This window comes from Onychostruthus taczanowskii, unplaced genomic scaffold (genome assembly GCF_017590055.1).
Source record: "Onychostruthus taczanowskii isolate IOZ18803 unplaced genomic scaffold, ASM1759005v1 scaffold10, whole genome shotgun sequence".
In the NCBI taxonomy this organism is placed as follows: Eukaryota; Metazoa; Chordata; class Aves; order Passeriformes; family Passeridae; genus Onychostruthus; species Onychostruthus taczanowskii.
The window spans coordinates 1,217,312-1,244,103 of NW_024496526.1; the positions used below are offsets into that span (position 1 = coordinate 1,217,312).

Below are 26,792 nucleotides of genomic sequence, written 5' to 3' on the forward strand. Positions count from 1 at the left end.
CCCGGCCGGTGCTGGGCGGGGGCACCCATCGGCACCCCCGGGAGGGTGACGGAGGTGGGCGACAACATCCTTGCCATGCTCACGCTGGCACCGGCGCTGCCGCTCTGCCCCCCTCAACCCAGCGCTGTGCTGGTGCTGCTCTTTTTTAAGCTTCCCTCTGTCTCCAGGCGGAGATTTGTGGCGTAAAATGCACAATATGTTCTATCTGCCCTGTGGGAGCCATAAAATATTCACCAGCAGCTCCCATTATAGTCAGAGTGAATCACAGAGAGCGCTGGAGCTCTCGCTCCCTGACATGCCCCCTCCCGAGCAGGGCCTGACGGGCGGCCGGAGCCCGGCCGGTCCCGCAGCCAGGACCCCATTCCCAGCTCTGCCTCCGGGGGTTTCCCCGGGCTCAGCAGGTCAAGGGATGGTGACCGTGCTGATGAGACAGCGACTGCCTCAGAGAATCCCAGTCTATTTTGGAATGGAAGGGACATTAAAGCCTATCCTGTTCCACCCCCTGCCACGGGCAGGGTCACCTCCCACTGTTCCCGGCTGCTCCAAGCCCCATCCAGCCTGGCCTTGGGCACTGCCAGGGATCCAGGGGCAGCCACAGCTGCTCTGGGCACCCTGTGCCAGAGCCTGCCAACTCTTTGCCTTCATTTGCCCGAGCATCCTCGTGTGTGCCCAGGGAGGAGCAGCACCAGCCCTGCAGGTGGAGGGGACCTGCGGGACAGCAACTGCACTGGGGTGGGCTCACATGGCCCCGGCAGCTTGCCCCGCTCACGCTGTCCCACCAGATGAGCTGGTGCGGGGACACCCCTGGGGTGACTTGTGCTGCCATTTCTGCAGCCTCAGCCCCTTGGGTGAGGAGTCACAGCCGTGCCAGGGCAGTGGGACAACCCCTGCCTGCTCCCTGCCTCAGCTGTCACACCTGTGCCTCTGCTCTCTGCTCTTCACACGGCTCGGTACCACAGCACTCCTCCTCTATCTCCTCTCCACAGTGTCCTGCTGTCCATCCTTCCCTTCCATCCATCCTTCCCTTGATCTGCTGCTCCCTTTGCCCATCCCCATCTCCCCCTTCAGACCTCAGGCTTAAGACTGACAGAGCCAAGGGATGACAAATTTCCTGATGAAGCAACACCCTCCTCCAGAGCTGATGTGTCAAACACAATTTTATCTTTTGCCACACAATTATTTGTAATTATAAAGCAGTTAATGCTGCTTCAGCCCTTGGGAACTGGGCACACTTAGGATTTGATTTCACCTCCACCCCTTCCATGGCTACACCGCAGCTCTCAGCCCGGTCTGTGATGCTGGGGGTGTTCTGAGGGCTCTCAAAGTGTCCAGACAGAATCACTGCCCTCACTGCCACACATGTGCCTTCTCCTGGGAGATAGTGTCCCCTTTACCACCAGCCCACCCGAGGGCCCCGGCTGCACCAGGCACTGCCGTGCCAACCTCCTGCCACGGCCGGATTCGCTCCTGGTGCATTGGCAGGCGCGGGGCTCACCAGGGCGGAGCCGTGGCCGTGGGAAGGCAGGACACGATCACCCACCTGGGCTGGGCGTCATGACAAGAGCCAGCAGCAGGTCACTGCGCTGAGATGTCCCGGCGTGTCCTTGGCACCGAGCAGCACAGCGTGGGCGGGGGGACCCGTGGCGGCCCCACAGCCCCCCGGGGTCGCCAGGAGGCGGCAGCGAGAGGCTGCACGGCCGCGAGGGTTAAAGCCGGCTCCGCTCCCCAAACAGACTGAGGGAGAGGAGGGAGCGTGGCAGTGCCCTCCCCGCCAAAATTAACTCTCCATCTGTTTCTCCCTGGCTGAGGCTGATGGCTTGTGACAGGGCCTCCTGAATGCAAAGATGTTTCGCCCGGAAAAATCTATTACAAGTTGCTGTAAGAAAGAGCGAAATCCTCTCCTTCTGTCTCTCCCTACTGGTCTCAAGGTGCCCACCCCGGGCGAGAGCGGGCTGGCAGCCGGCCGCCTCCGCTCAGCCGGAAAGCTCTCCCCGCGCCAGGCGGCCCTGCCGCCGGACAAAGGCACGGCAGGGAGCAGGGCTGCTGCCCTGGGTGCTGCGAGGAGGGAGCTGCTCCTGCACCCCCAGCCTGGGCACGGTGCCGGGCATGCGGCGGGCAGGGCCATCGCGCCGCCCGGCATGGAACGGGTGGGGAAACTGAGGCACGAGCGGGAGAGCATCCAGGCGGATGGTGGGTGCCCTCTCCCGGCCACGGCACAGTCCTGCTCGGCCCTGCGAGTGAACACCGCTCATTTTATGGGAATTTCTGGATTTTGCTTATGTTTTGCTTTATTTCCGCCCCTATCTACACTCCCGCACCCCCAAGTGCGGGATAACTTCGAATTCCCCTCTTATTGGTGCTCAGCTCTCCCCCCAGCAGTGAATGTCAGTGCTCCAGGGAAATGCCTTCAAGACTCATTGCTTTGACCCCCAAACCAGCCCACTCATCCCTTTTGTCCCTTCCACAGCAAAAGCAGGCAGCTTCAGTAAAAAACAAAACTTTATTTGGTCCATCAGAACCTGAGTTTGAAAACCACCCATGGATAATTCATATCATACAGGGATTACTGATCTGATTTACAATTGATAAAATATCCTATGATTCTGAAGAGCTGGACAGTATTTACAGGGTTAAAAATATTCACAGCTCAGAAAGACAGAAAGAGAGAGGAGAAAAAAAAGTGAAGGACAAATCATCCCAAGGAGGAAGGAGCTGGAAAGAGAGAAAACAGATCAACAAACAGAAATACGGACAGAGCTTGGCTCAGCAGCCCCAGCTGGGGGGGCTGGGAGGGTGCCCAGGCAGCCCACCCCCCCTGCCACCCCCAATCCCCAGGGGACACAGAGGGACAGGTTGGGCAGAGCCCCCCTCACCCCCTGCCCAGCCCAGCTGCTGGTGCAGGGTTTGGGGTGCAAGGTTTGGGGTGCAGGATCCCCCAGCACAGTCCCTGCCAGAACAGGACCCAGCATTGCCCATCGCCCCCCCTCAGCTGTAAAGTCCACACAGCTCAGGAAGGAGACAGTACACAGGGGAACCCCCAAACCACACACACACACACACACACACACATATCAAGTCAGAGAGCCACGAAGCCCTGAAGATGTGGGGTGCAGCTCCCCCCAGGATCAGCCCCCACCTTGGAGCACCCACAGGGCCAGCAGCACGCCGAGGTGCAGCCTTTGCCTTGTGCTCACTGCCTCCCACAGCACTCGGGCTCTGGAGGAGGGGGCTCTCTGCTTCCCCCCAAAACGACTCCTTCCCCAGCACATGGACTCGTGGTAATTCCAGGGAACTGCTGCCTGACCCCGGGTCGGTAGCTGCTGCCCAGCCTCCCTCCATGGGGCACAGGGAGGCCCACAGGGCAGTGCCAGGGGGCAGCTCGGGCCATGGCTTCTCTCCAGGCACTGCTCCCACCAGCCGCCTTTGCATAGTAACACTTGTGTGACAGGGAGAGGGGCCCCGGGCCGCAGCCCCCCCCTGCAGCACCCCGAGACCCTGCTCCCCACCCGGAGCTGAGCAGGATGTGGTGAAACCTCTGAGTTTCACCCCCATTACAGCATAACCCCCTCAGCAGCAGCTTTCTGCAACAAACCTGTGCCCTCTCCCCACCAGACCCAGCACCCGGGATGGGTGGGGGGACCCTGGCATGGGTGGCACCATGGCAGCGTGACCCTGGTACCCCCAGCCCAGCCTCAGCACCATGCTGGTCCTGGCAGCAGACAAAGGGGGCAACAAGACAGAGGAAGGGCCCAGGGACAGACGGAGGGTCACACAGACGGACAGACATCAGAGGTATATTCTTCTTTTTGCAGCGCCAGTGCCCTGGTGCTACGGGAAGGGGCAGAGTCCTGAGCGTGGTGCCTTGGAAGGGTCTTGACAGCAGCCTCCAGCCCCTCCCTCTCCCACAGTCCCCGGGGCGGGCAGAGGGCACCGGGCCCAGCGCAGGAAGGGGCAGGTGGGATCCTGAGATGGCCCCGTGCCCCCGGCCGCTCCTCGTAAAGTGCGTGGGGCAGCGGTGCCAGGGCAGCGGGCAGGGCTGGCGCTGGCTCTGAGAACTCGCCCCAGCCCCGCGGCGTGGGGCAAAGTGCTGGGGGTGCCAGTCCAGCTCTGCCCCACAGCTCAGCGCTGGTGGCTCGGGGGGCACCCCGGGCCAGAGGCTCGGTGACAGGAACGGGGCAGCGGGACGGGGAGGGGGAGGCTCTTTGTCATAGGGGCCGGGGGCCGTGCAGCCCAGCGACCTCGGGCGTGAGCAGCGGGTTGTGGGTGCCCTTCGTCAGCATCCAGTCATTGAGGAAGGCCTGGGTGGCTTTGCGGTGCGCCAGGCGGTGCGTGATGGAGAAGCCAGCATTACCCTCCAGCTGGGACAGGATCACCAACACCTGCCTGTGGAGAGAGCCACGGGCTCAGGGCAGCAGCCTCCACCCCTGCAATCCCACCTCTGACCCAGGAACCCCACCTCTGTCCTGGCAATCCCATCTCTGCCCTGGAAATTCCACCTCTGCCCCAGGAATCCCACCTCTGCCCTAGGAATCCCACCCTGTCCATGCCTCCCTGCCAGCCCTGGCTCTGCCTTTCTCCCAGCCTCCTGCCAGCCCCATGGCAGCCCCCATGACCCACCCCAGCCTACCCCAGACCTGTGCAAGGGGGGGACGCTGTCCTGTGTCTTGAGGCTGCCGCGCGTGGACACCACGTTGAAGCTGTCGGTGCAGTCGCACTGCACGTGCAGGTAGGACTTCGGGTGCCGGTTCTCCACCACCACAATGAGCCCTGCCCAGCCGTGGGTCAGGTAGTAGCAGGTCATCCCCTCACGGCCCTGGGGCAAACAGCAGGGAAGGGGGTGAAACCTCTGGGCACCCCCATCCCCAAATCAAAACCCCTGCACTGGCATCCTCCACTCTAGCCAAGGGCAGCCCATGCTGCCCCAGGGGGCAAAGGGGGTGGGCATCCAGGGGTGGCAGCCAGAGCTGGCACAGCCCTGCCCAACCCCTGCCAAAGGACCCCACAGGTCCAGGCTCCCTCTGGCAGCATCACTCCCCTCCCCACTACAGCCCCCACCCAGTGCCCCCCACACACCTCGTGGCGCTCGCCCTTGTTCTCAGTCAGCAGGATGATGGCATCTGCCAGCGTGGTGGGCTGTGCCTCCACCTGCTCCACCATCACCAGGCGGGAGCTGTAGATAGCCAGGATGTAGCTGGAATAATCAGTGGCTGGTCGGCTGCTGGTGGGACTGGAAGCTGCAGAGACACCCAGAGAACGAGGATCAGGGAACTGTCACTAAGCCCACAATCCCCAGAAGCGTGGTGCTCCAGGGCTGATGGATGTGCAACATCCACCCTCAAGAAGGTTCCCATGAGCAGGACTGAGGGCTGTGGCACCTCTCCCTCCCCCAGGGCCCCTCCATCCCCTCACCCTGGGCAGCAGGGCCGGCCAGGGCAGTGCTCCAGTGGTTGAAGGCACAGCACACGACGGCGTATTCGCCCGGCTCCAGCATCACGTCGCAGTTGACGAACTTCTTGACAGCTCGTTTGCTGTGGGCCATCAGCCGGCCCAGACTCAGCTTGTTCCCACTGGTGAAGGTGGCCCGGAAAACCATGATGCACAAGTCCAGCAAGTGGCTGTCCACCGTGTCTGACCTCCTGTGCCAGGAAGGGTCACATGTCACCCAGGACACAGGCAGCAGATCGAGAGAAGAGCTATCCCATTGCCCCAGGAACCAGCCCTGCATTCAGGAGCTCGATTCCAGCCAAACATAGGCAGTTCCCAAGATTTGAGATGGTGATGAGGGCCCATGCCTGAGCTCTGTGACCCTGGGGGATGCCATGTGGCGAGATGCCAATGTGTCTGGATTTCTTCTGGGCCCACAGAATCACAGAACTGTAGAATCATTAATGTTGGGAAAGTCCTCTAAGATCATCAAGACCATTAATCAACCATTAACCCAGCACTGCCAAGGTGACCACTAACCCATGTCCCCAAGTATCACATCCACAAGGTTTTTAAATCCTTCCAGGGATGGGGACTCCATCACTGCCCTGGGCAGCTGTGCCAGGGTCTGACCACCCTTTCAGTGAAGAAATTTTTCCCAATATCCAAGCTAAACCTCCCCTGGTGCAACTTGAGGCCCTTTACCCTTGTCCCATCTGAAAGCAGAACCTGACCCCCATGTGGCTGCACCCTCCTGTCAGGAGTTGTGCAGAGCCAGAGGGTCTCCCCGAGCCTCCTTTTCTCCAGGCTGAGCCCCCCCCAGTTTTGCTGCCCTGCCCAGCTCACCTGCTGCCCTCCTGGAAGAGGGCAAACTCCAGAGCTGCGCGCTCCAACACCGTCAGCGACGTCACCGTCACCGGCCCGTTGGCCTTGTTGGGGAACATGCCCTGCACACGCACCTCGTGCCAGTCCGAATGGAGCTTGCAGATATCCACGGAGTCAAAATACCTATGGGAAGCTGGGCTCAGTCCCAATGGAGCACACTGCAGGACATTCCCTAGGGATGACCGGTCCCACCTGCCCCATCGTGACCCCATGTCCCATTTTCCATCCCTGCCCCGTTCCCCACCCCACAGCTCTGCTCTGGCGGTGCCATACTTGATGAAGTCGCTGTACTCCATCCAGAAGACGCCCTCGCTGCTGCCATGGGGCATCAGGTCGTGGCGCAGGGGGAGCGGCCAGTGCGGCCACTCGTCCGACCAGCTGCCGTTCCAGGAGAAGCGGCCCCAGGGATTCCGGAGGCGCAGTAACCTGGGGGAAGGGGGAAAGTGTCAGAGACCCAGGAGGGATGGGAGACCCAGCCTGCCCCCCACAAAGGACACCCTGAGACTCCTGCCTTCCAGAGCTCTCAAACCATCCCAGAACTAATGTGTCACCCACACCGTGGCCCCAGATATCCCTGTTCTGCAGCTCTGTTCCTGCTGCTGCTCCCTCTGCCCTTCCCTGCCAAAAGGGGCTCAGCAGGGGAGAGGCTGCTGAGAGTGGCATGACTGAAAATACAACTTTCTATAGCAGCCCAGCTGTCAGGGCGGCACCCATTTCTCCATTCAAAGACGAGCAACTGCTCTGAGCACCTCACCAAAGTGAGAGCTCAGCTCAGTCCTCTGTGTCCTATGAGACCAGGTCAAACATTCCACCCCTGGACATGGAGCCAGCACCAGGCAAGGACAGCTCATACGATAACAGCATTTATGTGACACCCTAGGATGGTGTCCTCCTTGCTGGCCATGAGGATGGGACACCAAAGAGTCCCCAGGGTCCTGTTCACCGTGCCCTCAGTTATTTGTCCCCAGGTTTTCTGCTGGGTCTGCTGGCAGGGGCAGCTGCAGTGGCATGGCAGGCTCCAGCCTGAGCTCACCTGAAGCCCTGGACATCCCGCACGTCCAGGATGGAATAGGCGTGCCGGGGTCGGAGCCCCATGCTCTCGTAGGCCACGTCATCCACCTTCATGTTGCCCCCGCCGCAGGACGCGCCCATGAGGAACCTGCACGGGGACAGCAAACCCTCGGGGTCCTGCCAGGCCTGGCCTGGGGGAAGCTCATCCCTGTCATTCAAGGCATGGGACAGCTTCCTCCCAGGAGGCTTCTGGATGCTCCCTCTCTGCAACAACACTCCCCAGGCAGTGCCCAGCCCCGCCGGCCAGAGCTCCCTCCCCTTGCCCACGTGCACGCTGAGCCCAGGCTCCAAGGAGAGCTGCTCTGCACTGGGGAGCTTTGACCCAAACCTCCCCCAATTTCTACCAGACCCCAGGGTCCTGCCCACTTCTGCTGGCTGGCAGAAAGCCACAGAGAAAAGCAGGTAGTCCATCAGCTAGACAAGTTGGCAGGGGTGAGGACACTATTTGGGGCAGGAGGTCTGCAGCAGTAAGGTTTAGGGAGACACCACGTGCTGGAAGCTATCCATCCATGTGGCCCCATACCCTAGCCTTCAGCCAACCCAGCTGCCCTCCTGCCCAAGTGATGAGCAGGAGGTCTCTGCTTTGGCTGTGCCCCCTCTAGACCAGTACTAGCCAAGTGTCGTTAGCAAAGATGTCACATATGGCTGGGAGACACGGGCAGGTCAAGCATTCTCACAACAGAGAAGCTCAAAGCAAAGCAAGTGGGCTCAGTGCCACTTCCTAACTCCTGCAAGACAGCAGTGATGTGCAGGGGAAGTTCACCAGGCTCTTAATTTCATTCGAGAATCATTCACAGGAGAAATAATTTCTGAGAGCTTTGAGTGGGAGCTCCACCAATGCTTCACATGAGTAGCAAGGGTGGTGGACTCCACCCCAGCTAATGCAGTAACCCCTCTCCTGAACCTCTTAAGACAAGAATGTTCCCCCTCACTCCCCTCTCCAGCGTCCCTGCTCCTGCCTCGTCTTACCCAGCCTCCTTGGAACTCAGCATTTTGGCCCAGATGAGGTCAGTGTCGATGGGCTCCTCGCGAGGGTTGGTGGAGCTGACCTGCAGCATCAGGCTCTCGCAGGGCGCCCCCGTGAGCGTGGCCAGGCCTTCGATGGCACGCCCGGCCTGCAGGGCGAAGTACGAACCGTGCAGCTTGGCCAGCGCCTTCTCAATGAGGGCCACCCACAGCTGCTTCCTCTGGGCCTGCAGAGAGAGGGAGGGACACGTCACTCCCCGGCAGGAGGTGGGACAGCCCCTCACAGCCATCCCTGCCAGCCATCCTGGGGCTGGAGAGGCAGGAGCAGCAAGGCCATGCCAGCAGCTGGTCCCCTTGGCCATGGGTGACTCGCTCGCTCTTTGCTCAGTGTTTTGTTTGCAGAGTTCAATTCCCCTTGGGAAGAAGTCCTGGAATGAACACCCAAGAGGCCTGGGTGCTGACAGAACTGTATCCTGAGGTGCCCAGCAATCAGGCTGGCAGGGTGGGGGCCCACCCTGAGCCTCCTCTGTCCACTTCAACCTGAATTTGGAACCATTTAATAATGGAAGAGGACACCAATGCTCCCAGAGCTCAAGGAGCATTTGGACAATGCTCTCGGGCAGAAGGTGGGATTGTTGGGGTGTCTGTGCAGGGCCAGGAGTTGGACTCATAATCCTTGTGAGTCCCTTCTCACTCAGGACATTTAGGATTCTGTGATGTGGAGCACATCTGGAACAGCTGCCTTTAACTCACACACCTCTGCAAACCCAAACCAACATCCCTTTGGCAGAGGAGGTTCCCAGAGCGCACCCGGCCATGGAACTGATTGGATTCCACCCAGGGAACACAGACACTGCTTCAAGGACAAGCTCCAAAAACTTGGACTGGCAAAGTCCTCTACTCCAGCACAGGGCGTAACTACAAGGCCTAATTACAAGATGCAAGTTTTTCCCAGCAAATGGGGTTTGGTATCCGGTGCTTGGAGAGCAGCAGGGAAAATCACTGGTACATTGTGCCTGTGTGACTCACAGGTGGCAGCCAAGAGCTGGCAGAGGAAAGGAGGGCAGTGAAGATTTCTTTCTGGCGGATAAAGAGAGCTTAAAAGTGCTTTTTGCTGGTTTTTGGGTCCCTCACTTAACAAAATCCATGTTGTTTATTTCTGCCTGAACCACAGCCAGGGAGCTCAGATAAGAGCCTGATTTTCTTTTATTTTTAAAACTCTGATTTTCCTTTTATATCCCCCACATCCAGCTCCCACAGCTGAACACTCAGCAGAAAAATCTCATCACGATTCAGATGCCCCTGGAAACAGAGGCAAGTCCAGCCCATGTGAAAACCTCCAATCTTAAAAAAGCTCCAAAAGCAGACTTGAAATTCATGAAAGATGGAAGGAAAAGGTAAAAACCAAGACAGGTAAATCTTATGCTGAAATAAAGAAATGCGTCTGTATCCTCTGTCTACTGAGAGGCAGAATGTAGACACAAACTCCTTCTTCTTCTCTTCTCCAAAGTTTGAGTCCTGTCCTGACATGGCTGTGTGTCAAAACCCAGAGGACTGGATTTGCAGCATGAAATCCAAGCCAGCAGTCCCAGTCCCTGTCTCCTCCTGACAGTCGTACTTTGTTTTCTTTGGCAGATTTTGCCCCGACTTTCAATAGAGACGTTCTCAGTCTCCTTCATGGACATGATCCCAGCAAGAGCCCCTGGGTCTGGCAGGCAGGGCAGGGCAGAGCAGTGTCCTGGAGGGGCTGAGGGAGCTCCACTGACCCGAGCAGATGCCACCCCAGTGTGCTCAGAGCAACTGGGCACTGGCTTGGAACAGGCTGCTCCATGTGCCATCCCCTCCTTCTCCACAGGCCCTCCCTGGCACAGCCAAGCTGCCAGACCTCCCCTCAGAGGAAAGAAACAGCTTTCACTCAGTCCCTCACAGTGCAAAACACAGGTTAAAATGTTTTCCTTTTATATGAAGGGTAAGGGTGGCTTTCCCTGCAAGTGAAGTGGCTGTGGTGCAAGGAGTGAGGGAAAAGCAGCTGTAAATGAAACTTCTTCACTGCAGCCCGGGAAATGCCCAAAGGGGTCTAAATAGATGGATATTATGGCTTCAAAGAGTTCAGCTGTCTTGAGGACACAGTAAAGAGCAGTGTCCTGAGCTGCAAACAGGGTGCAACCATGCTGGATCTTCCATTTGTGTCACAACGTGCCCTGGCAGCTCCAGGCTTGGGGCAGCTGGGAAGTACCTGCTGGGAAATGACCTGGGAGTGCTGTTTGGCAGCAGCTGAACATGAGTCAGATGTGCCCAGGTGGGCAAGAAGGTCAATGGCACCTGGCACGACAGGAAGGACATTGAGGGGCTGGAATGTGTCCAGAGAAAGGAACAGAACTGGGGAAGGGGCTGGAGCACCAGAAGCAGCTGAGGGAGCTGGAGTGGGGGCTCACCTGAAGAAAAGGAGGCTCAGGGGAGAGCTTCTGGCTCTGTACAACTCCCTGACAGGAGGGGGCAACCAGGCTCCCAGGGAACAGGGACAGGACAAGAGGAAACACCCTCAAGTTGCACCACGGGAGGTTTAGCTTGGATATTGGGAAAATTCCTTAAAGAAAGGTGGTCAGGTATTGAAATGGGTTGTCCAGGGCACTGGTGGAGTCACCATCCCTGGGAACATTCAAAAAACAAGTCAATGTGGTACTTTGTGGCACGGTTTAGTGGGCAGGGGGTATTTGATCAGTAGTTGGACTTGATGATCTCCAGAGCCTTTTCCAACCTTAGTGACGCTATGACTCTAAACACAGCATGAAGTAGGGGCCTCACATGAACCCCAGCAGTGCCTCTTCCCACTGCCTCTCCTGAGAGAGTCTGGGACGAGCCTCCCTGAGCCCTGGAGCACTGCCCACCCCTGTGCCGCCGTGGCACTGACCTGGGAGAAGAGCAGGTAGCCGCACTCGTCGCAGGGCAGCATGTCATCCACCAGCACCGTGGTCCACGTGCCGTCCTTGCACAGCCGCACCTGGTAGGCGCCCTCGGGGCACAGCGTCCTGGTGATCATCACCCTCTCCACCAGCTCGGGCCGCTCGGCCAGCACGGCCAGGGCGCTCAGGAACCTGCCAGGCAGGCGGGGCGGCCTCAGCGCGGCACGGGCAGGCAGCGGGAGCTGCCCGGCCACACAGCACTGGGAGGGGGTGAGGCAGAGCATGGGCTACAGCCTGGGGGCATAAATGGGTTTGAGTAGGGCTGAGGGGGCCGAGCTGGAGCTGGAGGAAGAGGGGGGGAAAGAGAGAAGGGGCAGGAGGGTCACTCGCCCTTACCAGCAGTTTCCCAGCAGTCCCTGCAGGATGTCCGAGGGCCGCGGCGTGCGGAACACCGACCACTTCACTGAGCGCTCCTTGAAGATGCTGCAGTTGATCTCGTGGGGCCGCAGCCACTGCTTGACCCGCTGCTGCACGCTGTCACCCTCCGGGAACCCCACGGACTTGGGCCCGGGAGGGAAACTGTCGTCCACAAAATTGACTTTGTTCTGTGAGGGCAAAAGGCAAAGAGAGCATCAGTTGGAGCCACATGGGACTTGCGGGCCTGGAGAGCCTCCCTCTGCTCCCCTGAGAGACAGCAGAGCCTTCCTGCCTGGCCCAGGCAGTCCCTTCCCAGCCCTGCAGGGGGGCAGGACTAGGCTGGTGTCTGCAGGCAACAGCAGAGATGCTTTTTGTGCTTCAGGTCCAGCATTCAGCCTTGCCTCAAGCTCTCCTCTCCGGTTTCAAGCTCTGGGCTGTGACTCCAATCTTCCTTTTTCTGTTTCACAGGAGCCTCCCTGGGCAGGGACCGTCTCACACTTTGTGCTGGTGCTAAAAGCTGGGCTGTGGGGGGCCTTGGCTGCCTCCACAAGCAGCAAAGCCCGCACACAGCAAGGCTGCGAGGAGCCACCTGGCACACAAACACACCTCAACCCAGCCTTGTCCCTGCCCGGAGGGGACACGCTGGGCTGCCAAGCCCCAGGCACATCCATGGGGGATGGGAGGGGCAGCTTTTGCAATTGCATTCACTCAGACCACAACCAGGCAAGCAATTTCAGAGTGAGGGTATCCCAGTCCCAGCCCTCCTGCAATAGCTGCTACGTAATAAATAAAAAGGATGGGTGGAAGGGCAGGTAATCCCATAGGCATTAACCACATGGATGGAAGCACAGAATTTCACCAGGGGGAGGGAGAAGGGTGGCTTTTTCAGTCTAACACAGGGTGCAATGACAACAGGTGTTTCTTTGTTATTGTTAATTAAATTAAATTAAATTCTTTCATCAAAAGCTGGCTCTGATTTAAATTAGCTTTACGCACACCCAATTAGTAGTTGACCTCCTCTTTTGTGGCAATCCCACCTGAATGCTTCCTTTGTGCTGCCCCAATCAGCAACTCCAGCTCCTCTTTTGCAGGAGGGTGTTTTTCAGCTAATAGCTGTCCTGCTCCAGGGGAGCATCTGCCCTGTGCAGCTGAGGAGCAGCCATCATTCCAGCAGCCTGTCACAGTCTGGCTGGGGACCTGGATGTGACCCATCCCTGCACATGGATCTCTAAGCTCTGCAGGAACTTGCTGTGTAGGGCTATGAGGACACAAGGGAGAGGATTCTCTCCCTCTGTTCTGCCCTTGTGAGACTCCAGTTTTGTCCATCTCTGGAGGACTCAGCCTTAGAAATATGTGGATCTGTTAGAACGGGTCCAGGGGACCCCATGGAGATGCTCTGTGCGCAGGATCCCCTCTGCTCTGGAACTAGGCTGAGAGAGCTGGGGGTCTTCACCTGGAGAAGGCCCCATGAAGACCTCAGACCCCTTCCAGTGCCTAAAGAAGGCTTATTAGTAAGAGGGAAAGCAATTTTTCACATGGACAAGCAGTGATAGGACAAGGGAAAAATTTTAAACTAAAAGGGGAGAAATTTAGATTGGGTACTAGGGAAAAATTCTTCCCTGTGAGGGTGGGGAGGCCCTGGCACAGGCTGCCCAGGGAAGCTGTGGATTCCCCATCTGTGGAAGTGTTCAAGGCCAGTCTTGACAGACTTGGAGTAACCTGGTGTGGTGGAAGGTGAGGTGGGTTGGCAGGATTGAAATGAGATGAGCTTTAAGGTCCCTTCCATCCCAAACCATTCTGATTCCACGGTTCCAGTGGAAGAGGTCAGCTCTGCACTGATCCCCAACAGAAGAGAAAAAATAAAGCTAAAATAGGGACCACACAGTGAGAAGGGTTGGAAAAGGCATCCCTGGAATAGCAGAGGAAGGAAAACCCACAGCAGGAGCTCAAGCAGAAATCCTGGGAGGGAGCAGCAAGAGACGCTGCTCCACATGACGTGGGGCAGGGGGACAACAGATGGAGGAGCACTCGGCCAGCCTGGCTCCTCCAGGGGAAGGCTGAGCAGCCTGGGAAGCGCTCGGGCTGCAGGGAGCTTGGAGGGACCTCACGGGCCAGCCTGCCCAGGAGCAGCGCGAGCAGGGCGAGCACAGGCAGGGAGCAGCACGGTCCCTCCACTGCTGCCAGGCCTGACCTCGCATCTAAACAGTGTCAGAGCACAGCTGGGGGTGGGGTGGAGGGGGATTTTTGGGAGATGGCCCACGTGGACCTAAGAGTCCATTACGGGTGGGTTAAGGAGCGCAACAGGCTCGGCCAAGGCTCTGGCCGAGCACTGCGGGACGGGGCAAGGCAGGCTCCCCTTCCTGGCAGTGCCATGCTGCTAATTCAGCCTGGCCATCATCATGATTCATCCTTCAGGCCTGATTCCTGATGGAACAGATGTTCCCTGCCTACAAAAGAGGCTATTCACTCGCTTAAAAGAAGGGGATAAGCAGAATCTGGGTCTCTGCTATAAAGACACCCACACCATTAGGAAGGACACACAGCCATTTAAAAAAACCACAAGCCCAAACAAGATCTTTCTCAGCGCTTCCCCTCTGAGCCAAACATCTCTGCTCCCTGGACTGTGCAGTGGAGGCACAGGGATGGACACGATCCTCAGACCAGGCAGGAAAAGCCTTGTCTGTACGTCAAAATGGGACTGCAACTCCCTCTCCATCTGGTCCAAAAGAGCTGGAGGCTGCCCCCAGAAGGAGGCCAGAGAAAGCAGCATTCACAGGAGTTTTAATGCCATACAGGGGAAAAAAAAATGAGGCCAACAGAGTGGTGTTTGAGGCTGAAACCCAACTGACTGGAACAGATACCTCACAGAGGGAAGGTGTGTGCTGGCACGTACTCCTGAGACCTTCAACTAGAGCCAGGCTACAGCTACAGCTCAGCTGGCCTGCCCAGAACAGGGGGAGCTATTTGTGCTGCACCTCTGCATTTGCAACACCCCAACCAAGAATGCCAAGGCCCAGCCTAAGGTTCTGTAACACCTGCAGTTGCTGGCAGTGGCAGCAGTTCCTCTGCCTGCACTCTCATCCTGAGCCTCTGCTTGCTGCATCCCAGATTTCCTGCATCCACAGACAGCAGTGCCACCAGCAAACCTGGGCACACTCCCTTCCTTTCCCACCACTAGACACTGGAAGGAGATGGACTGTCCACCTAAGGATGTCCCCTTCATCCCAGAAGCTCTCTCTCACTAATTTAAAATATCACTGGGTTTCAGAATTAACAGGTTTAGCACTAGGTTTTAGACTTCCTCACTCTTGCACCAGGAGTGGGCTGTCTTCACCCCGGAGACCATTTTGCACCAAAATACGACATTTCAGTGCTAACAACCAGCATCCAACTGTTGCAAGGGAAGATCCCTGGAACCGAAGGCATGGAAGGTGCTGCCCCAGATCCATGGGAGAGGCAGGAACAAGCAAGCACTCACCTCCCGGCAGAAGGTCACGATGTTTTCCCACAGGGCTTTGGCCTCGCCTTCATCTGTTTGCCTCCTCTTCTCCACGTGCATGCTCTCCCTCCTCTTGAGGGGCTTGAGGCCCTTGTGCTGGGCCACGTACTGCTGGGGAGTGTGGCAGGCGGCGCAGTGCTTGGCCTTCACCTCGTTGAGCAGGGTGCAGGCGGGGCAGGCCCACTGGCTGGGCCTGTCCTGCCCGCCGGGCAGCGGGGCCGGGAAGAGCCGGGCCACCTTGCGCGCGGACGGGGCCTTGGCGCCGCAGGAGCAGCCGGCCCTGTCGCAGGCGCCGCAGTCGGGGCAGCGCGGGGCCGGCTCGCCCGGCGCCCCGTGCTCCTGGAAGCCGTGCAGCTTGGAGGAGCCGCACACCTTGCACTTCTGGGCCTGCGTGGGGTTCTTGAGGGTGCACTTGGAACAGGACCAGGTGGTGAAGTCAGGGCTGGAGGGGCTGCACGGGGTGAACCTCACAGAGTCCCCCACCAGGTTGATGGTGTCGCTGCCTTTTTGGGTGCCGCAAACCTCGCACTTGCTGGCCCCGGAGGAGTTGAGCAGCGAGCAGGAGCTGCACTTCCAGTGGGACGGACTGACCTCCATCTCCTCCTCCAGCACGCTCAGCCGTTTGTTGGACAGCAGGTCCGGGAAGCGCGCGGCAGGGGCAGCCCTGGCCTGACCTTGGGGAGAGCCCTTCTGCCCCACGGCGCCTGTGGCCGCGGGCTGGGAGCCTTCGGGGCCCGGCATCTGCAGCTGTGGGGGCACCTCCCGCCGGCTTCGGGGCACAGGGTTGTTCTGGAGCCCCGGGGAGAAGGGGCTGAAGGCTGGTATCTTCTGGGCCTCTTGTTCCATAGCCACCGGGCCCTGGGTGGCCACGGCCTCACCATCAGAGATCTCTGCGGAGACTGAAGGCTGTGGGGTGGAGGGGGCCATGTGGAATCCGGCCGGGGTGATGACTTCAGGGACGACCAGCGCCTCTGGTGGGATTTTGGGCAGGGAGAGCTTGCGTGGGCCACCACAGGCAGAGCAGGAGTTGGCCACGGGCGTGTTGTGCAGGGTGCAGCGCTGGCAAGCCCAGCCACTCTCCAGCTCTGCTTCATCGGGGCTCTTTCCCTCTGAGTCCTCGCTGCTTTCTGCCTTGGCAGCCTCCTCCTTGGACATGCCCTTGGGCTCCACCAGCACGGCAGGCTTGGGCAAGATGCCGTTGATGACAGGCAAGGGGGAGCCACTGGGCCCCGGCTCTGGGGTGAAGCCACACACCTCACAGGTTTCCTTGCCCAGAAAGTTCCTGAAGGTGCAGCGGGCACAGGCCCACTTCTGTTCCTCCACGCTGAGCCGCAGGATGTGGTTGAGGTCGGGCTTCTGGCGGGGGGCCTCGCAGATGGAGCACTGCCGCTGGCCCACGGGGTTCAGGAAGGTGCAGCGTGTGCAGGACCACTCGCGGACAGCAGCCATGGAGCCAGGAGAGTGGGAGTGGCTGCAAGAAAGAAGACACAGGGTGAGGCTGAGGCCAAGGCCACCCAATACGCAGAGGTACCACGTGTTTCCTGGGCTGGCATGGTCAGGACCTTGCTTCCAGGAAGGGAACAACCACCAATCCAGTCACTGCTCTATTGGTGCTTGCTCCTCTGGCACCGACAAATTCTCCAGGTGCATGGCAATGCGTTGGCTTCCATCCAAAATGCTCCAGGAAGGGCAAGAGAAGCAGCTCAGCACCCACTGACCCCATTCTCACAGTGGGGTTGTGCCCTGGTAAGCAAACACCATCTTCGTGCCCAACCCTGGCAACCTTGTGTGTCTGCAGGTCGTTCGGAACTCTTTGGAGGAGGTGACACCCTGCTCTGCCTTCTTGCTGTTCCAGCATCAACTCTTTTCTCCTTCTCTGCTCCACCCCACCTCTGTCTCACTTTCTGTTCCTGTCTCCCTCCTCTCCCTTCAGCTCCACACCACTTATCCACACTGGGATAACTGTGTTATCCCACACCAGACACCACCAAGCCAAGGCAGGCAGGCTTTGGTGTGCAGAGGTGCTTCTACCTGGCTGTAGGTTTTGGGGCTGGAAGCCTGGCCTAGTGAGCCTGGCAGCAGCAGCTCCATGGTGCACCATGTCCCAGCCCCAGCTGCTTCCCCACTTGTCTGTGAAGTAGAGAGGCCATAATGCCCTTCTGGCTGCACCAGCTCTTGGTTTCAACCTCCAGCATTGCCTGGGAATGCCTGAAACCCTGATGGAAGAATGGGTCCAACACACAACAGAACCACCTCATCCTAGGGCAGGAAGTCACAATTATGTTTTCTAGTCAGGTTCAATATTCTAAAAGTGCAGCAGCAGCAGCAGCTCCATGGACCATGGCGATCCCTGAGTTGCAGGGAGCAGCCCGCCCCCCATGCAGCCCTCCCGGTGCTTTCGGGCTGCCATGTGTGCACTCACACTGAGAACAGCCTTGCATGGTGCCCTTTGTCCCCTGCTTGGGGCCATTTCCTGCAGCTTGGAGCAAAGGGAGGGCTAAAGCAGAGTTTTCTGCTTCTTCCTCCTTCACATAAGAACAAACCAGCTCTCCCTCACTTGAGCATGCACCGGGAGCCTGGAGTCCTCCCTCCATGCACTCCTGCTCCCAGATAAGATGGCCAAGTCACAAATCCAATCTCAAACCCCAGCTCCAGGTCAGCTCTGCTCTTTCCAGCAGAGCAGGTCCTTTCCAAGCCCTTCCAGCCTGCTTTGCTTGCCCGAGACCACAGACAGGGCCAATTGTGCAGAAGAAGCTTCCAAGCCCATCCCATGCCCTCAGCCCTTCCCAGGAAGAGCAAAGCCAGACCTCCAGAGACTAAGAGCAGCCTAAGTCATGGGAGCTGCACCTCAGTGGGCTCACCACTGGCTCCCTCTCCAGCATCCCTACAACAACCAAGTTCAACCACCACACTGGCTGGAACAAAGGGGAGAAGGTGTTTAATCCCATAAAGGGCAGGCACAGACAGCTCCGTGACGCCGGTGCAGCCTGTGGAAGGAACTGGGTTCTGGCTGGCCTCCAGAATCCCAAGCAGCAGCACCTGCACACACAGCTTCCCAAGGCTCTGAGCACACTGCAATGCAGCAGCGAGGTCTGGAGGGGCAGAGGATGCAGCCAGAACCCCTCTGGGGAGGAGGGAAGTGACCCTCCCTTTGGCTGGTACATGAGAAACTCTCCTGGGAACAATCCAGCAGCAGCAGCAATCCAACCACATTTCTACACCACACTCCACAGCCACTGGAAGAGCAGCTCTACCTCACAGAGATCATATATAACCTTCAACTCCCTTCTTAAATCAAACACTTCTCTAAATAAAGCCTGAAATCAAGAAATCCATTTTATTGCAAGAGAGAGCTTGAAAATTCATTCTGGTTCATATATGGTGCCTGCGTCATTTGAACTCTGCAAGGTGTTTATTTACTGGAGTTATTCCCAGCTAAGAGAAATACAAACACTGATTTTTCTTCCTCAAGTCCTACAGCTGGGAGCCACTGTACATCCCTCTCCCCTGTGGCAGCACTATGTTCACAACATCTGAAAGGGAGATCATTCCTCAAGCAGAGCAGGGGAAGGAGCTGCTGCCTGGCTCTGGCAGCAAATGGGGCCATGAAGGGCACCATGACCCTGTTACATCCATTTGTCTTACTGGTGAGGTTCATCAAACCACAGGCATCAGCAAAAGGCAAGGGAAGGCTGTCAGCAACCTGTGCCATCCACCTCCAGCCTCCTCCATGCTGTGTACACAGTGCAGGAGAGCACTGGCTCCAAAAAATCCACCCAAAACACGGATGCCGCAGTGCTTTCTGTGGACTGGGACCAACAGCCACCAATCTTCCTCCTTCACATCCCTCACACACCCACAGTCCTACCCAGCAGGCAAAGGCTTCTAGCAGTGCCACCATGGGACTGTGGAAGGAATCACCCTGCTCCTTCCATAGAGAGGAGAAAACCTAGGATAACCTAATAGACAGAAGTACCACACGAGGGGACATTGGGATGAGCCACGTCACCAGACCTGCTTGATGTGGCATCAGCAACAAGCTGCAGGCTCAGAGAAGGTAGCACCAGTTCACTTGGCTGAGTGGGAGATCCAGGCTCCAGGCAGCTGGGAGGGAGATGGAAGCCAGGACACTGAAATGTCCTGGAATGGCACTGGGGAGCTGTGACATTCTCTGGTCCCATCTCGCCCCTTGCAACAGGAGTTGGCCCCTAACACTGTCCAGCTGCTGCTGGGATTTCCACCTACTTGACTTTCTCAGGAAAACCAAAAAGCCTTCCAGAAGGACCGTCAGCTCTTCCCTCAAAGGTCCTGTAGTGGCAGGGCCACCAGTGTGACAAGCTTTGGCAGGAGACTCCTCTGCCTTCTGTTGCACATCGTGGTGCCCAGCAGTCACATGGTTTTCCCTGAAAGTGAGTGAGAGGCACACAGCATGGCAGAGGACATGGGACACCTCCAGCTGTGCCCCACAGTTCTGGGTTCCCAGCCACCAGTCCCCCAGCCTTGGCAACTGGCAGGACACCAGCGTGCAGCCTGCTTTCCCCACAACCCTGCCTAGGACTGATGGACAATTCCAGTCCCTGCCTGGAATGGAATTAAATTTAAGGTCCAAAGATCCCAGCAGGCACGAGGCTGGAGCCTGCCTTTGTATAGTCCAACCTGAACCAGAACGTGGTGGGTTGTGGCAGCAGCCTGTGTCCCACAGCGACAACCTCCTCCCAGAACTGAACCAGCTGAAGGAGAAATCCATCCTCAGCCTGTCCAAGCTCCACACTTCTCCTTAAACAGCCTGGCTGGCTCCTTTCCCAGCAGGCAACAAGGCTGAATGAGGAAATAGGGTTATCTCCAGCACCTATTCACCAGGCCCATCTGCTGAGTGTTAACACAGTCACTCTCCAGCCCCAGCAAACACAACTGAGATAAACATTGCCTGCCACCTTCCTGTGGGAGAGGAGCTCCTCTGAAACCAGGGACCTGGCAGCACCCACCCACAGGAGGGCTTTCCTGGGGGACACTTCACAGGGAGCAAGGTGACGCAGGGCTCCGCTCTGCATCCTGGCAGCACGGAGCTGCTGGAGGCTCGTTTGGGGTGCACACAAAAAGGGCACCTTGGGGTGCAAGGACAGGGAAACAGACTACAACCCCACACCTCCAGCAGCATGGATGGGGATGCATCCACATGGCTGTGCTTCCCACTACAGCAGCTCTCCCCAACCAAGGCAGGAGACATCAGCTGGCAGGAGGCACCACCACATTGGCAGGCGTGCCCCTACCTTGGCAATTGCAGCAGTGTAATTATCATGCTTAAAAAATAATATAGAAAGTACTCAAGCAAGCAGGCAGCTTTCAGCACACTGATCAGGTCCCAGGGAACCTCACTGCTCCAGGGATTAAGAAGGTTCCAGCTGGTCACCTTCCAAAACCACTTCAGGACAGTGATATCCCTGCCCCGGGCTCTGCTGAGCAGTGAGTTTGCTGAGCCCTGTGTGTCCAGCTGCTGCAGAGCCCTGGCTCCTCCACAGCCACCAGACTGCCCAGGGATGGCCACCACCTTTGGGCACCATCTGGGACACATCTCTGAAGCAGGGCAAAACAGGAAGGAACAAGGCAGGGTGGGGAACTGGGAAGAGCCCAAAAACCTGCAGTTTACATCTTTCCTGCTGGCAGGGAGCTGGTGGTGTGCCAGGGCTGTGGGATGTGCAGCTGGGCTCCAGGGCAGGAGATGGCACCCAGCTCTGGGCAGAAGCATTGTGGACTGCCAGAGAACAGCTCGAGGTGACCTGGGCACTGGAGTGAGAGATCCCAAGGCTCTGCTGCAGAGCCCACACTGGCAACAGGATTAGAGGAGCTTGTGTCAATCACGCACAGCAACACAATCAGGCTGTTTCTCTAAATAAAATTCCTCCAGAGCAGCTAAATTCTTAAAACTTATGGCTTCGTTTCTCTCCCGCAGTAAATAAACAAATAAATAAAAATCAATTGTTCTAGTCAGCAGCACAAACCCCGAGCTCTCTGACACACAATGCATCCCAGCAAAATCCTCACTGACAAATACAAGAAAAAGCACTCGAATTTTGTGGAAGAAAAGAAAAGATAAATTACAAAAAAACTCTAAACAAATCCTGCCTCAATGTCTATGAGCTGTGAATCCCTTCCCCTCAACCCCATGCTTTCTCTTTAATATTTCCCATTTAATTTTCTTTCAGTAGCACTGCGGACCCTGACCTAAGAGAGGACTGCTAAGCCTTCTCCCACACAGACCTACCACATCTCCAGAGCCAGCAGGAGCAGAAGGCACCTGTGCCCACCAGGAAGGGGTGCAGGAGGTCAGGAACCACTGAGAATCCCTCTGGCAGTGCACTGTTAGGAGCACACGTGGGTTGGGATCATGAAGCCCGGGTGAGGAGATGCTGTTGGCTGAGCTGACTCACTCTTGCAGAGCCAGGCAAGGGCTGGGAGGCTGGACCTGGAAGGTTGCAGCAGATATACTGGCAGAGCAACACAGAAACACGGGGAGCTGGGACTTTCCACTTGGTACAAGTTTCTATAGGAGCATCAGTGGAGACAAACAGTCTCTGATTCACACTTCTGAACCCCCAAGGCTATAAAGGAAAGGTTTGGATGATGCCAGCTCCGTGCTGGCATCATCCAAACAGGGCAGGTTGCATAAGTACTTCCAAATCCTGCCTCCAAAGTGAAACAAGAAAATAAACCAGGCTTTTATACCAGTGACTTTCACCCCAGCCTTCCAGGACCCTTCTAACTCAGGATATTCTGTCTCGGAGAGACATGGACAAAAATAAGGCACCAGAAGGGACCTGTCTCTTTGCCTTTGTCTTCCAGATCTGCTGAGCAAGGGCAGGGACAGCAAAGAGAACCCCCCCCTAACTCAGCCACACTTTCCTGGAGCACTGCATCCAAGTATCCATGTCAGGCAGTGCCAGGTGGCCCCACTGCAATGGCACAAACATTCCCAAAAACAGAAGCTGCACCTCTCCACGTGTGTGCAGAAGCAGCACCCCACTTCCACAAGAGCAGGCATGGAGGATCCCAGAGTAAACAGGGCAGAAGAGACCTCAGGGTGGTCTCCTGCTCAAACTCCTGCTTCAAGCTGAATCTCTTAAAGGAGTTGCAGCAGGTTTAGACAGTCTGGTCTTGAAAACCTCCAGGGATGGAGACTTCACAGCCTCTCTGGGCAGTGACCTCATTTAACTGACTGTCCTTGGGCAGAAATCTCCTTATATCCAGTCTGATACTCTCCTGTTTCATCCTATGTTTGTTGTTTCCTACCCTCCCATCATGTGCTGCTGTGAAGAACCTGCCTCTGACCTCTGGATGATGTGTCTGCAGGTATTGCTACAGCTCCTTCAATGCTCTCTCTCCAGCTGGAACTAATCACGGAATCATGGAATAATTTGAAATGGAAGGGACCTTAAAGATCATCTTGTTCCAGCCCCTGCCATGGGCAGGGACACCTCCCACTGTCCCAGCCCTGTCCAGCCTGGCCTTGAACACTGCCAGGGATCCAGGGGCAGCCACAGCTGCTCTGGGCACCCTGTGCCAGGGCCTGCCCACCCTGCCAGGGAACAATTCCTTCCCAATATCCCATCCATCCCTGCCCTCTGGCAGTGGAAGCCATTCCCTGTGTCCTGTCCCTCCATGCCTTGTCCCCAGTCCCTCTCCAGCTCTCCTGGAGCCCCTTTAGGCCCTGCAAGGGGCTCTGAGGTGTCCCTGGAGCCTTCTCCTCTCCAGAGGAGCAGCCCCAGCTCTGCCAGCCTGGCTCCAGAGCAGAGGGGCTCCAGCTCTAAGTGATCAAATCAGGGGCTTCCTTTGGACTCACTCCAGTAGGGCAACATCTTTCTTGTGCTGAATTCTTGACTGAGCCCAGCTCCCTCACCCTCTCCTTGCAGGACTCACACTCCACCAGCCTGACCACCAAAACACCCCAACACCAGCCCCAACACCAAAAACAGCTCCAAAAAGGTCACCACTTTCTTTATGCAGTCTCTGACCCCAGGCATCCCTCTCAGCCAGGACCAGAGCTGGGGCTTTGCTCTGAGCTCCCTTTGTTCCTTCAGTTAGTTGGTGGAAGGGAACCACAATAACTACAACTACACAAATTTCTCCTTTTGTTGGAGCACTTCTTGATCCTGAAATATTAATTTTTGAGCACTCCAGAGCTTTATCATATATTTATATCTGCTCTCACTCTTTAGCATCAATCCACTGTCAACAAGTTCCCAGAAACACAGCTTTAGGTCAGGGATGGAAAATCAGCCAAGGGACCAGCCTGGTCCCCTTCCATGGCAAACTCTCCTGTGGCCAGGACATCTCTTCTTTCTGGAGGCTCCCTCCTCCCTGCCCGGTATCAGTGCTCCTGACCATCATTGAGCAGGACAGTCACATTTATGCAGGAAATGGCATTTTCTACTGGTGATAACCTACAGTGAATTTAAAGAGGACAACTGGATTTGTCCTGTTTAATAAAGCAATGATGGCAGGCAAAAATCCCTCATCAAAGCAGAAGGGAGGGGAAAAAAGGTCTAATGCTGCTGCAGGAACCCATGCAAGGGCGAGCACTTGATAGTGAATGGGGCCATAAAACACCCAGCAACACCACACAACCCTCCCTAGAGGTGCCAAGAGGCTCAGACAGACATAAAGAGTTTCCCAAGCTGATGACGCACTCCAGTTCCTGGGAATTTCTTGGTCCCATGGCATCAAACTTCCAGATGGTTCTAGCACAGTTTCTATTGAGTTTCTTCTTTTCCCACACTGGACACAGCTCCTGCAGCTCAGATGTGCTCCAACAGCCAGGGAGAGAAGAGGCTGGGAGTTTTAATGAGAAGTTCCCAGGGGAAAGCTGAACTCTGCTAATGAGAGGTCTGAGAGAAAAAACACTGGCCTAGCTGTACAGGGTGCACTCAGCACAGGCGTTTTCTGGCAGCCAACAAAGCCACAGAACACACTCTCAAACTGCAGCTGTCCCTGTAATTTACTCTCTTGTTACCTCCCCAAAAACTGGGATTGCCTGTCAGATGTGAGGGTGAGAGGGGACATCTTGCTGTGGAACAGGCAAGAAAGAACTTCAGAGAATCACAGAATGTCCTGAGCTGGAAGGGACCCACAGGGATCATGAGTCCAACTCCTGGCCCTGCACAGGACACTCCAACAGTCCTGCCCTGTGCATCCCTGAGAGCATTGGGCAAAGCTCTGCAAATACCAATGCACCAAGGGGTGCAAGCGGGATAGAGAATACACTCCTCTATCCTCCACCAGCCATGAAGAGACACCAAGGAATGTGTTCAGAGCGTGGTGGGAAACAGGAGGAGGGCAGAAGCACAGCTGGGTCAGGAGCACCCTGAAAGCTCCTGTGACACACACCGAAGTCCGGCTTTGATGGGGAAGGGAAGTTGAGGAGACTGTCATGGCTTGCAGAGTCCTCATGACTGAAATCCCTGGGTTTTGCTCAGGAAAATGGAGGGAAGGGGCAGAGTCTTTGGAGAGATCTGCCTATCTGAAGTTACTGGAGTTGCTGCAGGAATGCCAAGTGGCACACACCTGGAAGGAGCGTGCCTCACGCTGGCTTCTCTCTGAGCCTGGGGACACACAGGGAGAGTTACCCTAAACTGATGGACAGCAGACAAGAGACTTTCATCACTCTTCATCAAAGCAGAATCAGAATCTGGAAGGCTTGTCTTGTGAGAAAAACAGGCTGAGCATGATTAGCCTTTAATATACCTTAATTGCTGCAGTGTTGTAAGAAAGAAGAAAACCAGTTTGGCTGGCAAAACACAGGCATGCTGGGACAAGACCATTCCCAAAGGCTCCTTGGCTAATGAGCAGGTTTTCCACATGTCTGCCAGGACAACAATTACAGTCCCTGGGGATACAAAAGGAGGAGGCAGACTGAGTATTCCAAGGTCAGCGAAGTCCAAGTTCCAGCTTTGCTCGAAAGCTTTGCAGGCTCTGGATTCACGAGCTTTTGATGAGGTCTCTTGCCCTACAACAGCACCTCCTGCACCTGTCCAAGGTTATTGAGATGCAGGGCCCAGATGAGATGGCCAACAGCAATGTGACTTGTTCAAAACCCAGGAAGGAAGGACTCAGTAGCATGGAATCATCATGGGACAGGCTCTGGAGCAGCAAGGCTGGCAGGAGAACAGCCCAGGAAGGTCCTTCTGGAGCCCCAGCCCTGGAGACAGCCACCAGCACAGCCTCAGCTCCTCCCAAGCTGCACTATTTCTCATTAAGAACAATTCCAGCCTGTTGTTATAATTAATAATCTCATCTTGCCTCCCTGCATGCAAGCAGGGGAAATTTCTGCAGCTGCAATCAGACTTTACTTCAAAGAAACCAATTTAGCACAGCGCTACTGCTGCCATCATTCCTCTTACTCAATGACTTTATTTACCTTTTCTGTACCTAATTTCCCCGGTCCTTTGTGTGCCTGGGGAAATTAAAAGCAAAAAGTACTGACCTCCATTTGCACCCGAATATTATAGCAGGGTGAGGAAATCTGTGTCCTTAACTCAGCCAGCATCATACCATGGCCATTAACACACTGATTTGGCTTCAGGAGGTGATGAACTGAACAGCCTTGCTTTGAGTACACAACACTGACTTTGACCAAAATCTACATATAATGGATATTTAAATCCTCTCAAGAGCAAAATCAGAAATGAGGTACACCAGTTTTATAGGGGTTTGTCACAGTGGCATGAAATTGGTGTAACTTGGGTGTAAAAGCACAAAGAACATCTGGATCTGCCAAAACATCAGTGAGTGCTTCAGCATGCCTGCAGCTCCCCAAAAAAGCTGCTTTTTCAGGGAAAATAAGCCCATAGTCCTCCAGCAAATGCAACACAAGAATTCAAGAATTTTATCTTTTTTTGTCAATAAAAGGCCTGAATCCTTGAAAACTGATGACCCCAAGTTTTGTTGGATACCTGGAGCTTCAGCTTCTTGCACACTTGGAGCAAGAAAACACTTTGAGAAATGTATTTTTGTTTTTTAGAAAGCCCTGTAAAAATTGGATCAGCTACCCTGTATGGTTTTTGTAACTACACTCCATCTGTGGTCTGAGCAGAAAGTTTCCCACATAAAATAAACTTGTCCAGCAAAATCTGTGACCACCTAAAACAGAGGAAGCACTGAACATGTGAGCAGGTCACATCACACAGGGATGAGAACACAGATCTCCAAGCCTCCTCTGGTGTTAGGACAGTGTAAGATATACAGAAATCAGGGAATAACAAAAACAGCAGGGAGAGGATTTATGACCAGGGCAGCTGCTCTAGGACTAGCAAGATGCTGGGGAGGAACAGCTGGGAAGATGATGTTCTTTAATACTGCTGCTACACTAATTCATTTCAAATCATGGCAGGTTTTAATTAAAAAAAACCTGCCATGATTTGAAATGAATTAGTGAATCTTGAGTAGGAAAAGCAGGAGGGATGGCCAGAAGAGCTCAGAGTGGAAGGGTTTCAGATGAAAGGCGTGAGGGAATGGAGTAGAGGACATCTCTTTGTGTGTCTCATGTCTGGAGAGCGAGGCATGGTACAGGTCTGAGGAGCTGCAGGTGATGCTCTGTGAGCAGCTCCACTCCCCTACCCCCTCTCACAGCCAGC

The 26,792-nt window shown here is 56.1% G+C and overlaps 1 protein-coding gene across 4 annotated transcripts in view; it reads right to left on the minus strand.

The window, feature by feature from the left end:
* Nucleotides 1–2,481: 2,481 nt before the first annotated feature.
* CAPN15 (calpain 15) overlaps nt 2,482–26,792 on the minus strand; it is a 50,678-nt gene continuing 26,367 nt past the window's right edge. For 3 of the 4 annotated variants that reach the window (XM_041408065.1, XM_041408039.1, XM_041408048.1), the window contains 11 exons: nt 15,145–16,636; nt 11,646–11,854; nt 11,258–11,441; nt 8,350–8,573; nt 7,343–7,468; nt 6,583–6,735; nt 6,271–6,432; nt 5,410–5,636; nt 5,074–5,234; nt 4,635–4,813; nt 2,482–4,383 (listed from right to left, as the gene is read on the minus strand). In XM_041408065.1, coding sequence (XP_041263999.1) covers nt 4,206–4,383; nt 4,635–4,813; nt 5,074–5,234; nt 5,410–5,636; nt 6,271–6,432; nt 6,583–6,735; nt 7,343–7,468; nt 8,350–8,573; nt 11,258–11,441; nt 11,646–11,854; nt 15,145–16,614 — 3,273 coding nt within the window. In that variant the 5' untranslated portion in view covers nt 16,615–16,636 and the 3' untranslated portion in view covers nt 2,482–4,205. Of the gene's footprint in view, nt 4,384–4,627; nt 4,814–5,073; nt 5,235–5,409; nt 5,637–6,270; nt 6,433–6,582; nt 6,736–7,342; nt 7,469–8,349; nt 8,574–11,257; nt 11,442–11,645; nt 11,855–15,144; nt 16,637–26,792 lie in introns of all 4 variants that reach the window. The other variant, XM_041408055.1, reaches the window with a different exon arrangement.